At 52.9% G+C, this 13,758-nt stretch overlaps 1 protein-coding gene across 2 annotated transcripts in view; it reads right to left on the reverse strand.

Moving 5' to 3' along the window:
* Nucleotides 1-13,758, reverse strand: part of SYNJ2 (synaptojanin 2) — a 96,482-nt gene that overhangs the window by 64,513 nt on the left and 18,211 nt on the right. The window contains exon 2 of one of the 2 annotated variants that reach the window (XM_044917356.1): nt 6,010-6,096. The exons of the other annotated variant lie outside the window; for it this stretch is intronic. Coding sequence (XP_044773291.1) covers nt 6,010-6,096 — 87 coding nt within the window. The remainder of the gene's footprint in view (nt 1-6,009; nt 6,097-13,758) is intronic. 2 annotated transcript variants of the gene reach the window in all.

Raw genomic sequence — 13,758 nt, forward strand, 5'->3', positions numbered from 1 at the left:
ATAAAGATTTATTGGGAAGGTGGATGGGACCTCTGGTTCCTATATCCACACATAAATATTATTTATTAACGGAATGAAACTAGATCCTGTACCAAGTCTAGTTCTGTTTTTCATTTTTACAGATGTGAACACTAAGAAACCTTGTTCACATTCATAGATCGATGGGCTTCATTATAGAAATGCTGCCCAATCACTCTTCAACGTCCTTCTGAGTTACCTGTTAAAAAAAAAAAATCACAAAATGTATCCATCAAATTACTATTAATGCCATCAGCTGATGGCCCACTGACGTTCTCCTCCAGTTTTGTCAAAAGCCAACCGCTGGCTGTCCCCTGACTTGTTAAACTGAATGTCACCCAGGCACCGAGGTGACATGCAGCCTCACCAGAGCCAACAACAGTAGGCGGAACCGGCCCTCTGTTTGGCATCTGTAGGTATCTGCCACCCAGAGCCACACACCATGAGTGGGGTCAAGGAGTGACCCATTCTGGAGGCAGGAGAAGGGCAGGTGGAAGGGGATGGAGGAGAATGAGAAACAGGCCCCCTCATCACAGGGACATTCTTAGGCAAACAAAGGAGGTGAGGACCTAGGAACAGTTCTCCTCAGAACTGACCAAGTCCGTGTACCGTGGACAGTCTCTGTGACCTCAGAGGAACTGTGTCAGGCCACGGCCTCTCTGGGAGGAGGACCCGGCCCTCTGGACCCTGGCGCGTGGCTTCCTGTCACTCCAGTCCTGGCATGACTCCCCTTCCCCAATCTTGTCTAGCAACCTTGGATGCACTCCATGTACTACAGGTTTTAAGGAAACCGTCCTGATTCAAGCCCAGCACCAGACTGCGGGGTGGGGGTGGGGGGGTCACTGCCCCCTGGCCTACCTGTCAGAAGGTGTCTCTAGGGGCTAATAGTGGGGCCGGGGGGACTCACCTGCCCCAGGTGTGAAGGATGTCCCTTCGGGTGCTCACCTTGCACACAAGACCTAGGCTTTGTTTTTAGTAAGGCAGGATCAGTTTCCTCCCAGCCAAGAATACCAGGCCTGGGGTGCGGGGAGTGGGGGGGGGGTCTCAGAAGTCATTAGTCAAGGCTGAGTCCAGGGGCTTAAAACCAGGAAGGATCTTCTAGCACGGGAAAGACAAAACTCAAACTTGCTTTGGCCTCAGCAGCTGAGGCTCTGGCCTCTGCACGTCTCTATCGGCCTGTGGGGCCTCTGGCCAGTCTCCTATCCTCTCTGGGCCTCAGAGAACAATGCGCCAGACGGCCTCTGGGTCCCTTCCAGCTCGGAGGAACTCTGGTTCCAGGGCTCTGGCCAAAGCAAGAGCACGTCTGGGTCAGAGGTTGCTGGCTGCAGTTAGGGGAGGTGACAGGGAGGACAAGCAACAGGTCACAGGCCCAAAGACACACCAGAGCAGGAAGGGATCACACACACACAGGGACACGTACACCGCTCCAGAGTGCGGACCAGTCCCGCAGCCTGAGCAGGCAGGGTGGGGAAATGGGAGGCGACCACCCCAATATGTATTGTTTAGTGGGGCCGGGGGTTCAGTCTGGGAAGATAAAAAGAGTTCTAGAGACAGATGGTGGGGATGGTTGTACAACAACGTAGATGTTCTTAATGCTACGAAACTGTCCACTTTAAATTGGTTACAGGGGTAAGTTTTTAGCTTCTACACACACACACACACACACACACACACACACAACCTCGGAGACCTCAATGTCGATTTAGAAATTCTCTCCCTCGAGAGGGTTGCCTTCAAAACCCAACTCCGAGGCCCAGCTGCCCCCAAGCCCCTGAGCCCTGCAGCAACGGGGTCCGTGTCTTGTCACGCTGTGGCCGTTTGTCATCTGGCTGGAAAGGGCTGGCGCTAGGAGCACCTTGAGTCATGCGCAGACACAACGCTGTTTGTGCGGGGACAATGCTGGGCGTGTTCTGGCTGCCGGGCCTCCTGCTTCCCTTGCGTTGGCACTTCTCTGTTGGCTCAGCCTTAGAGTTCGCCCCCTGGCCAGGTTCGTGCCAATCTCAACGCTGGGCTGCCTAAAGACCCCCTTATCGATCCTGCCTTACAGGACACTCATACTTTAAAGCTGTAGACACAGGACCCAGGAGCTCTAGGCTAGCCCACCCCTGAAGTGGAGGCGCCCCAAGGCTCCCCCCCATACCAGCCAGCTCAGAGTTCTAAATACCCTGCACCCACATGGCGCAGTTTCAAGGATCTCTTTCGCCTTCCCTTTCTAGAACGTGAAAGCGGCGGCTTACACAGGCTCATGGGAGCCAGCTGTGCCCATCTGTCCCCAACTCCAAGCCATAGCCTGAAATCCGCCAGGGGTGGGTTAGCTACACCATGGAAACTGGCAGACACTTCCTATCAGGGCTTTGTTGCCCCCAGAGAGTTGGATGTCCAATATTTACCAGCACAGCACTGGATGTAGGTCGTAAATGATCCTAAGACTGATGAAGGCCACATCATTTCAAGACTTTCTAGAGAACACTGCATACCCTGAATCTCAAGACTAAAGACGATCACATTTCTCTCTCCAGAGACTTTTCATTTTGTAGTGACTGCCCAGCAGTGAGCCCTCCGCTAGCCTCTGCAGATTAACCACCCACCAGGACTCAGTGCCCTGACCCCTACCCCACACCTCCTTCTCCCAGAGGGACCCCTCTGTAGGCCAGCCCCCTCCCCCTCGGTACCCATGTTCAGACCAGGTTTATTCTCCCCTATAAATCTCTTAGGAATTATGTAATATAGAGATGAGCCAGTTCTCCTGGTTTTGCAGGTGGGAATACAGCCCTAGAGAGATTAATAAATACAGAAAGTGAGTCTGTTGTGAGGCTAGAACTAGAATCTAGGAGGGCCGTCCTGTACAGCTTCACAGGCTGTGCACTACACAACTCCAAAAGGAGGGCCGTCCTGTACAGCTTCACAGGCTGTGCACTACACAACTCCAGAAGGAGGGCCGTCCTGCACAGCTTCACAGGCTGTGCACTACACAACTCCAGCAGACACGATTCATTACAGACCTCACTTTATCCAACCCTTGAGGCTATGAAACAGGGAGGCCGAGAGAGCTTAGGTTAAAAGGGAGTTAAATCCCTGTAATCGTTGGGATAAATTCTTTCGACTGCTATACTCTCACTTTCTATGCTTTGTATCATGTGTGCATCCGGAAGCCCGACTGCCCGGCTAATTGTGGGGGCTCCACCCCCTTCCTGCTGGCATTTCAGGGAGGAAGTAGGGACTTATGGTGTTTATGAAAACCTAGGAACATGAGATAAAGCTTTTATGCAATTTTTGTGCACGTTTCTTAATTTCTAACATGAAAAAGCTATCTTTACTTAGGTAGATTGAAATTCAACAACCTGCCCCATGTTACAAGCCTGAGGGGAAGTCTCTTTCTTTGTACAGAGACCCTCAGCCTAACAAAGTCAAAAGGGAGGCCCATCCCCAACTGGTTTTTCACTCTGCACCGCCCAAACACCCTCAACAGCTGAGGAGAAAACACGATAGCTCTGGGCCGGTAACTTGCAGCAGGAAAAGAAAATCAAGTTAAAGCCACGTACTCCCTCATGTAACCAAAGGGGATTTTAAAAACTGGACGATAAGGCCCAACCCTTCCATCCATCCTTCATATACCCTAGGACTCTTTCAGGAATGTGTTGAAAACAGACCAAAGAATCCTGACATTCCAAAACCCGGAAGTCATCCTCACCCCCTCGGAGAGAGTTATGGCAGCCCCCCCGGAGGGCGACTCTGGCAGGCGGGGCTGGGGGTACTCAGAGGAAGGGAGAAATAGGGGCTGGGGACCTGACGGCCCTCCACGCCAGGGCCATGCCTGCTTGCTTGCAGCCCCCAGAGGCTGTGCGAGCTCACTCCTGGGGGAGGGGTGGGTGGGTGGCACTGGCTGCAGGAAGGGAGCCCGGCCTTGCCCCCGGGGTGGGGGGGGAGGGGGACAGCTCCCCAGCAGGTGGTCACCTCTCCACGTCCTGCCCCGGGTGATTCCATGGAAGCCTGCCCTGACCTTGGGCCAGATGCCCCACAGCCACCTGGGCCCACTCTGACAATATTTCTCAGGGTTAAAGTCAGAAGTGTAGCTAGGATTCAGACTGGGGAGCTGTTAAGAGCAACTCCCTGTAGCCAATCTCAGATCACAGTCCAGGGAAAAGACACTTTCCTCTGGGATGATGGAAAGGTACTGCTCTTCCTGTCCTTGGAAGCTCAACCTTTTCTGTCCCCTTTCAAGACAGAACAGCCCAGTGGTTGACAACAACCCCAGGTCACCCCCTTGAGAACTGCCTGACCTTGGCCAAGCTGCGGCCCTGCACTAAATCCAGATCTCAGTCAGATGCAAAACAGATCACTGATTCATGTAGCAGAAAACCACTGCCGGTTATAACTGTAAGATGTCAACAATGGTAACACATCCTAAGAGCCAAGACACTACACTGTAAAAAAACCTCACAGAACAGACAAAATACAGCACTTAAAGTTTTCTGAGCTTCTCTGCCTGTGTGGGGAAAGCAGGACAGGAACAGGCACCCACCTCTCGTGTTGGGAGAACCGAGTTACCATGTTAAAACAGTGCCTGGCACAGAGTACGCGCTGTGGAAGGTTAGCTGGCTTCCTCACATCATCGTCGTGGAGGCAAGGGCCACAGGAAAGTTTTGTAACCTCGTTAAAATCACTGTGGGGAAAAGTCCCGCAGAAAACCATGTGGGCAGCACGTTTTCAGGGAAAAAGCAAGTGTACGGAGGCTGCTCAGTCTGGGTTTGAATCCTAGCTACTCTTCTTCCTGGAGGCAGTAACTTTACCCCTCTGAGCCTCTTCCCATTACTAGGAGCAGTGGGAAAGACATAGTATCATATTGGGTTATTTTTAGGATTAAATAAGTTACTGCATATCTAGCCCCGGGCACAAAACAGACATTGAATGCATGCATGTTGTCATGTGGCTACTGAGTGCTTTTCCTACACACTGTTAGAAAATAATCAGTGGCATCAGAGTTCAGGAGACCCCATCCCCTGAAAGAAAAGACCCAGAAAAGCAGTCACAAACAACAGTGCCACTCTGTCGGCTAAAAAAATCCTCGGTCTGGGGATACAGCTGCTGTGGGACACGTGCGGCCCTAGCATGCTCGGCTCGGGGAAAAGCCGTGCGCCCGAATCTGGTCCAGTCCCAGCCATTCTCATTCTGGGGAGCAGGACTGAGAAGGAGGGATGTCACCTGTGCTCTGGCCCGGGCCCTAAACGTCCCTGAAGACACTGGGTCCAGCCAACATAAATGTGGTGGCTGAAAGAGGAGGAAGGAAAGGGTGGCTAGACCCTGAAGGGAGGTCCAGGGGCACAGAGGTGGCAACACAGGTCCCCACTGGAAAGGCTGCGACCCCCAAGAGCAGCCCAGCTGACAGCTCAGCCCCGAGGGTCTCATAGGAGCAAGGATGCCTGCTTGTTCCTGTGAGTTCTCAGCCTTTTCAAAGTCAGACCACATGGCCCATTTTTCAAATGCCCCCCCACCCCCCGATGATCGATGGCAGGTGCTTGGGGGCTCTCCTTGCCAACATGCACGCCCAGTCCCAGCTCTTCTCCAAGCCACCCCTGTGAGTCCGGGGGCTTCTGACCTCCCACATCCACCCCTTCTACAGTACAGATCCCTTGTAAACGATAAACAGCCCCCTGGGGGGACCCCCCGCGCGCGCACACACACACGCACACACACACACACACACACACACCCGACTTTGGAAGAACTCGGGTCCTGGAGGGCAAACAAGGAAGGTGAGCTTCCTTCTGCCGCCAGCACGGACAGGTGAGAATCAGGCTGCGTTCACCTTGACCTCCTCCCCGGCACAGAGGAGCGGGCTCAGCAAAATAAAGAGACATTTTAGAAGATCCTAACAGCTAAAATAAAATGCCTAAATCCGGCAGTCTTTCCAAACGAATGCAGGAGAGGCTCTGGCCCCAGAAGTCTAGCAGCAGACGTTCTGACAGTTGATCTGTCTGAACGGGTACTTACCAGATCTTACCCTGAGCTCCCCCAAGCAGCCATAAGCGTCCGTGAGCTTTCCATACTGGCCTTTAATGACCTCCTTCTCTTCCGGAGCTGGGAGAGAAACACATCACAGACAACATCAGCCTGGGTCTCCTGTTGGAGTTCATTCACTGCAGCCTTCCCATCTGGCTCCCCACCCACTCAAAAAAGAAAACGCAGAGACAATAGCTCAGCCTCAAGTAATGTGTGTGGAGGCTTTAAGACTAGCGAATCACCAAGCTGCAGAGATTTAGACCTTCCCACAAAAAGCTTGCTCTCTGGAAGCGCCCACAGCTCCCTGGGGGCCGGGGAGGGTGAGGGAGAGGAGGTGCTGAGGTTTGAGCCTGGAGCAGGTGCCTCAGGCCCAGCCCTGGCTGCAGGCTCAGAAGCAGGAGTGAGTCATCGTTACCCGGTGGGGAGGACCTTCCTTCCTAAATATTGTTCACCGGAGGCTCATCCTGCAAGTGCCCACCTGCCTGCAGGGACCTGCTAACTATCCTACAGGGGAGGCTGTGCAGAAGGCCCCCGTGTCCCGGGTACCCCGGGCCTGGGCCCGAGGCATCCCCCCCCACCGCCAGCAGGCTACAGGAGCAGAGCCCCCAGGGTCTTCAGCAGTTACCACCAGGGCCCCGGACGAGACACAGCCTTGGCAGAAAGCAAGAGAAGAAAGCTGACCTGACAGAGGGAAGGACCCTTTGGAGCCGGGAGTCCTTGCCCTTCAAGGACACCAGAGACCATCTGGCACGGACGGTGGCAGGCCCTTGGACCCTTCCTCTGAAGAATGTTTCTATGTGCAGAGAACGAAACAGGAACCCGGATGAACCCTCAAAGGAGGGCCTGGCAGACAGCATTAGGGAGATTCACTAGGAGAGCAGTCACCCTGCGTCTGATTTACTGTGACAGATGGGCTCTTAATCTGCGACGACAGAGGAAGGCCCAGCCGACACTGCAGCTTCCCGGGGGAGCGTCTGGGGGGATCTGTACAACCTACAACTGTGTGCAAATTTTTGGCTGTGTTTTTTTATGAAGCTTGGAGCCACTGTTTTTGTCAGAATGGCAAAGGAGTTAGTACCCTGAAGAGGTTAAGAACCAGTTTACTAAGTCAATTTCCCCCCGGTCCTCACAGGAATTGTTCTGATTGATTAGGGTGCTGGGGGGGGGCAAGGGGGCATAGTAACCTAAAGCTAAGTATTAGAAGGACTGGGGGGGGGCGCTGTCCCACCCACTCCCTCCGCCAGTTCAGAGAAGGGGCAGCCGCGCGTCATTCACTCGTCCCCCTGCTGCAGCTGTGGTAACAAAGGACCAGACCCACTGGCTCAAAACAACACACATCCGTGAGCTGACAACTGTGCAGGTCAGAAGTCTCCGAAATGGGTTTTCCTGGGTTAAAATCCGTGTCGGCAGGATTGCATTCCTCTGGAAGCTCTAGGAAAGAACCTGTTTCCTGGCATTTCCCAGCATCTCGAGCCCAGCTGCATTCCTGGGCTCCTGGCCCCTGCCCGCCCCCTTCATAGCCAGCGATGGCCTCACTCTGGTCTCTGCTCCCACCTTTACTTCTCATTCTCTCCCCCTTTCCTGCTTCCCTCCTCCCTCTTTTTTTTTTTTTAATTGTATTTATTTATTTGAGAGAAAGAATGAGTGGGGGCAGGGGCAGAAGAAGAGAGAGAGAAGCAAGCAGACTCCCCACTGAGCAGGGAACCCGATGCGGGGCTGGATCCCAGGACCCTGAGATCATGACGTGAGCAGAAGGCAGACACTTAACTGACTGAGCCACCCAGGCGCCCCCCTCTTCCTTCTTTTAAGGGCCCTCGTGAGTACACTGGGCCCACCCAGGTAACCCAGGACAATCTCCCCATCTCAGGCCCCTTAACTTAATCAAATCTGCAAAGTCCCTTTTGCCACGCAAAGTAACAGCCACAGGGACTAAGGACTAGGATGCTGACATCTTAGGGGCCCACAGATGGCTATAATCCATTTCTCAGAGGCCACAGGCCTCCCGCTCCCGGTGAGGGAGGGCGAGGTAGCCTCTCCATTCCCCACATCTGCTCCTGGCCGAGATGAACAACATCCCCTGCCCAGAGGTGATGGCAAGCCCACTGCGGAGGGCCAGGCACGGTGTCCTGTGCCTACAGAGTCCTCCTGGAAACGGGCCTGCGCCCTGACCTAGGACAGGTCCACCCTGTGAAAGCCTACACCCGCAGGCCACGGGCATAGCCAGCCCGGTGTCTCCCGCACGTAGGTGCTGCAGGCAGAACCAGGACCCCGGCCCTCCTCTCAGGATACGCGCTGATAAAGCACGAGAACAATTCTGAGCCCAGAATATATATTTCAACCCTTGGAGCTTTACAAAAGCCCTCACACAGAATCCTTAAGCCTCAGGGTCACCCCATTCCAGCAACAAGGAGGCCCTTGTGCGGTCATTTACCTCTGCAAATGCGAGTTTTGCTTGCATTTGCGAGCTCCGACTGCTGGCCGGAGCCAGGTGGTCAGATCCACACTTCAGAGGTGGGAACGTGCCCCTGAGGAGAAGCCCTGGAAACGCAACTGGCTGCTTGCCCGGCTGGGTGACAGGTGACAAGTGCACACATCACAGCCTGTCACCAGGAACACGAAGCCAATACAAGTAACAAAAGGCTCTTCATCCTCTTGTTTAGCAAACAAACGAGCACAACACCCCAGGGCCACCGGGTCCCATTCGAATCCTGTAAGCTACTGCCTTCCCAATGGAAACCCCTTTCTGCCTGCCACGTGGGAGCCCACAGCCACAGCAAGTCGCTACCTTACTGGCCTCAAACCACAACACGGGACCATCTCACGGGGCCTGAGGGCCAGAAGTCTGCAGCAGGTGTCAGCAGGGCCCTGCCCCCTCTGAAGGCTCAGGGGACGATTCTTCCCTGCCTCCTCCTGGCTTCTGGTCAGGGCTGTCAGTTCTCGGTGCCCCCCCCCCCCCCACATCCCTCCCATCTCCGCCTCCATCTTCCGAGTGTGTGTCTCTGTGGCTTGTCCTCTTCTTAAAAGGACACCGGTCATATTGGATTTGGGGCCCACCCGACTCCAGCATGATCTCATCTCATCTCATCTCGCCTAATGACATCTGCAAATTCTGACGTATTGTGAATTAGGACTTCAACATACCTTTTTTTGGGGACACGTGGGAACCCATAACACTTGGTCACTTTTTCATGTGCTGAGTCAGTCCTTTTAAAGCCTAGACTTGTCGGCAAGCTATCGGTCCTATAAGCTTATTTTCTCTTTTCAATGCCTTCCTCTCTAACGCTCCTTCTAACCCTCACTGTGTAAGAGGAAACGTTCCTCTCCCATAATGCAGCCCCCCCACCCCCCGACCCCCCACTCCCAGAGGCCTGGCCTCTCAGGCAGCCTGTTCCCAAATCACCCGACACCCCTGCTTGCCCCAAACAACTATATTTCCTCAGTTAGGTTTGAAGGAAGAAGAAATCCATTTTGCTCTTCAAAAGGGAGCTCACAGGGGCGCCTGGGTGGCTCGGTCGTTAGGCATCTGCCTTCAGCTCAGGTCATGATCCCAGGGTCCTGGGATCGAGCCCCGCATCAGGCTCCCTGCTCCACGGGAAGCCTGCTTCTCCCTCTCCCACTCCCCCTGCTTGTGTTCCCTCTCTCGCTGTCTCTCTCTCTGTCAAAAAATAAATAAATTCTTAAACAAAAAAAACAAAAGGGAGCTCACAGATCGAATGTCTCCAAGCACCAGGCAGGTGATGAATGAATGAAGCTGCTACAGGGGGCGGCCACGAGTGACCAGAGGACACATAGCCCCTCTGATGGGGGCAGATGGCCAGTCCCATGCCAGCCCAGTGCCAGCAAGTCTTCTCCAGTTTTTCGAGAGAAATAGGACACGCCTGATTTTTCAGTATTGGCAACCAATCCAAATTTATTTTAAGCATCGTGTGGGCTGAACACACACCTCTGCAGACTGCATTTGGCCTGCCCATTTGCAACTTCTGTCCTCCCTTACTTAATGTTTCGAAAATAGCCTATTCCTGTCTTTCACACTTTTGTTGCATTTCCTGTAGATTTTTCCACGTTAGAATGCCTTTGCTTCCGCCCCCACTGGCCACAAATTTCCAGCCTTTAAGGAAAGTCCCCTCATTTGCTTCCCACCCTCTTCCTCATCCACCTCGCGCCCCTGGGACGCAGCCATGCGCCCAGCGAACGGCGTGCTGAGAGCCTGCCATGGCTGGCACTGTCCTGGACCCAAACGGACAAAAGCCCATTGCCGCAGAGCTGGCCAAGGCAGGCATTTGGCAGCGGCAAAGAAGGAACGTGTGTCATGAACGGATGCGAGATGACAGTGGAGGCCAATCCGGGAGGGGGTGGGAGCCGGGAAGAGTGGCATGGGCAAGGCGCATGCACAAAGGCGGAGTGGCGGGGCCCACTCGGCGCCAGGTACCGACCGTGCAAGCTTCCTGCCAAGGGGGACAGACAAGCTCAATAAGCACAATACAGACAGTGATAGGACCCGGGGAGAAAAAGAGAGCGGGGAAGGGGGTGTAAAGTGTGTGGTGGGCGGTGTGAGTGTGTGTGAAACTTTACCTACTGTCGTCTAAGAATGCATCACTGCAAGGGCGACTTTCGAACGCAGGCTTGAAGGAAATGACAGGGATGGCTGAGTGACTGGGGGGTGGCACTGTAAGTCCAGGAGATCATGTGTAAAGGTCCTGAGGCAGAAGCACTCCTGACATATCTGAGGACCAGCAAGGAGCTCCATGTCTGACAGAGGAAACAGAGTGGAGGACACATTGTGGAGAGCTTTGTAGGTCATAGAAAGACCTGGGGTTTCACTCTGAGTGAGATGGAGTCATCGCAGGGTTTTGAGGATCGCTCTGGCTGATATGTTGAGAACAGATCCTAGAGGGGCAAGCGGAAAAGCAAGGAGACCCCTAGAATGATCCGGGCAAGACATGATGCTAGCTTGGACCAGGGTGGTAGCAGTGAGGTGGTGAGAAATAGTCAAATTCTGGACACACACACACACACACACACACACACTTTTCTACTTTGGACACTTCTAAAGAAAAATAGAGTACTGGAACAACCCTATGGACCCACACTACCACGTCCCCACCAACTCCCCTGCTATCAGCTCTTGCCCAACCCTGTTCACTCATACCCCTCCCACCACTCTCCTCTACCTTCCCTCAGTGGGTCTCATAATGTAGGCCTCAGACAATAGGCATCAACCAGCAATAGAAATACAAACGATCGGGTCCATTGCAGCCCTACTGAGTCAGAAACTCTGGCCTTGAGGCACAGAAATCTGTTTTAATGAGTCCTCCAGGTGAAAATCATTGCCCTAGATTATTGTGAGTCAATCCCAACCTTCTTAGCATTTCATCTATAAACACTTTAGAAAGAATCTCGGAAAGTGGGGCGCCTGGGTGGCTCAGTTGGTTAAGCGACTGCCTTCGGCTCAGGTCATGATCCTGGAGTCCCGGGATCGAGTCCCGCATCGGGCTCCCTGCTCGGCGGGGAGTCTGCTTCTCCCTCTGACCCTCCTCCCTCTCATGCTCTCTGTCTCTCATTCTCTCTCTCTCAAATAAATAAAATCTTAAAAAAAAAAAAAAAGAATCTCTGAAAGATAAAGGCTCCTTTTAAAAAATGTAACCACAGGGCGCCTGGGTGGCTCAGTCCATTAAGCGCCTGCCTTCAGCTCAGGTCAGTCCTGGGATAGAGTCCCACGTCAGGCTCCCTGCTCAGCGGGGAGCCTGCTTGTGTGTCTCTCTGTCTTGCTCTGTCAAATAAATACATAAATAAAAATCTTTAAAAAAATATTTAAAATAAAATAAAAATGTAACTACAATACCATTATCACATCTAAAAAAACTTAACCGTAATTCCTTAATATCACCAGTTATCTGCATATATTTTGAAGGTCAAACCAAAAGGATTTGTGGACAGACCTGATGTGGGATATGAGAGAAAGACAGGGTCCAAGGATGAGGCCAAGTCTTCCTCCTGGACAACGGGAAGGCTGGAGCCAGGCTGGGATGGAGCATCAGGAGCTCAGGGCAGACGGACGAGCCGGCTGTGCCCACGGGCGCCCCAGCGCAGACGGCGAGGGCAGAGCTGTGCCGGCCTGAAGTCCAGCCAGAGATACAAATGGGGTCCCCAGCAAACGGAAGGTATTTAAAATCTGGAGATTGGAGGGGATCACCTGGGCAGTGAGTGTTGGAAACAGGGCATTCAAAAATCAGAGAGAATGAAAAGAAATGTCCAAAAGGATGTAAGGAAAACCAGAAACGTGTGGTGTCCTGGAGGTGGGAGAAGACAGTGTTTGAAGGGGCAGGAGGGGTCAGCGAGTTCAGATGCTGCTCTACGTTCCGTAAGATGAGGACAAAGTGTCTGTCCTTCCAGTTAGGCGCTGGTGCCCAGAAAGGAGCAATGTCCGTGCAGTTGAGGGGCAAGAAGCTGAATGGAGAGGGAGAAACAGAGACAGTGGGTAGAGACAATTCCTTGAGGAATTCTCTGTGTGTGCATGTGTGTGTGTATGTGGGGGGGTATATGTGTGCGCATGTGCGTATATGTGTGTGTGTATGTGCATGTGTGCGTGTCTGTGCATGTGCGTGTATATGTGTGTATGTCTGTGTGTGCATGTATATGTGCGTACATGTGTGTATATATGTCTGTGTGCACGTGCATGTATATGTCTGTGTATGTGCATGTATGTATGTGTGTGCGTGTGTCTGTGCATGTGCGTGTATATGTGTGTATGTCTGCGCGTGTGTGTATATGTGCGTGCATGTGTGTATATAGGTATGTGTGCACGTGCATGTATATGTCTGTGTACGTGCATATATGTATGTATGTGTGTGCATGTGCGTATATGTCTGTGTATGTGCATGCATGCATGAATATGTTTGTGTATGTGTGTGCATGACTGTACGTGCATGTATGTATATGTCTGCATATGCATGCAGGTGTGTGTGTGCGTGCATGTGTGTATGTGCATGCATGTGCTATGTATTTATGTGTGTACACGCATATGTGTGTCTCTGTGTACGTGCATGTATATATGTCTGTGTATATGTGTGCATGTGTGTATATATGTGTGTACGAGCATGCGTATATATGTCTGTGCAAGTGTGTACATGTGTCTGTCTGTACATGCATATGTATATGCCTGTGCATGTGTGTGTACATGTGTGTGCATCTGCACCCACACGCACGTGATGGTGGAAATGCTCTGGGACAGTAAAAACCGATGTAGTAGAGAGAGGGAGATGCTGGAGCGAGGCCCCGGAGAAGGTCAGTGGAATCCGATGTCTAAGTGGGGGCCACCCTCAAAAACAGTCCATCATGGTTAATAGGAGACAAAGGAGCACACAGCGGCCAGATGTGGGGGGGGGTGGGCCGCCGCGGCCAGTGTGCAGACGTTCCCTCCCAAATGCTTCAGGGCTTCAGTGTAGCGAGAAGCAAGTCCATCAGCTCAGAGTGAGGAGGAGAAGCTGCAGAGCTTGTGAATAGCCCATTGGGACAGTCACCGAAGGACCCACCTGGACTTAGGGATCATGAAGTAGCAATGACACCTATCAGCATGGTAGTGGGTCTCTGGAAACTTCCAGCTATGCAGAGGAGGGTTCAGGCGAGGAGGAGAGGATCTCACTGGTGGTATCACCAATCGAGCAGGACCAAGCACGAGAGGGACAAGGACCCACGGGGGAGAGGTGCAAGGCGGAGCTGGTGGCTATGACCTGTGGATCT

The sequence above is a fragment of the Neomonachus schauinslandi genome, chromosome 8, assembly GCF_002201575.2.
Source record: "Neomonachus schauinslandi chromosome 8, ASM220157v2, whole genome shotgun sequence".
Classification (NCBI taxonomy): Eukaryota; Metazoa; Chordata; class Mammalia; order Carnivora; family Phocidae; genus Neomonachus; species Neomonachus schauinslandi.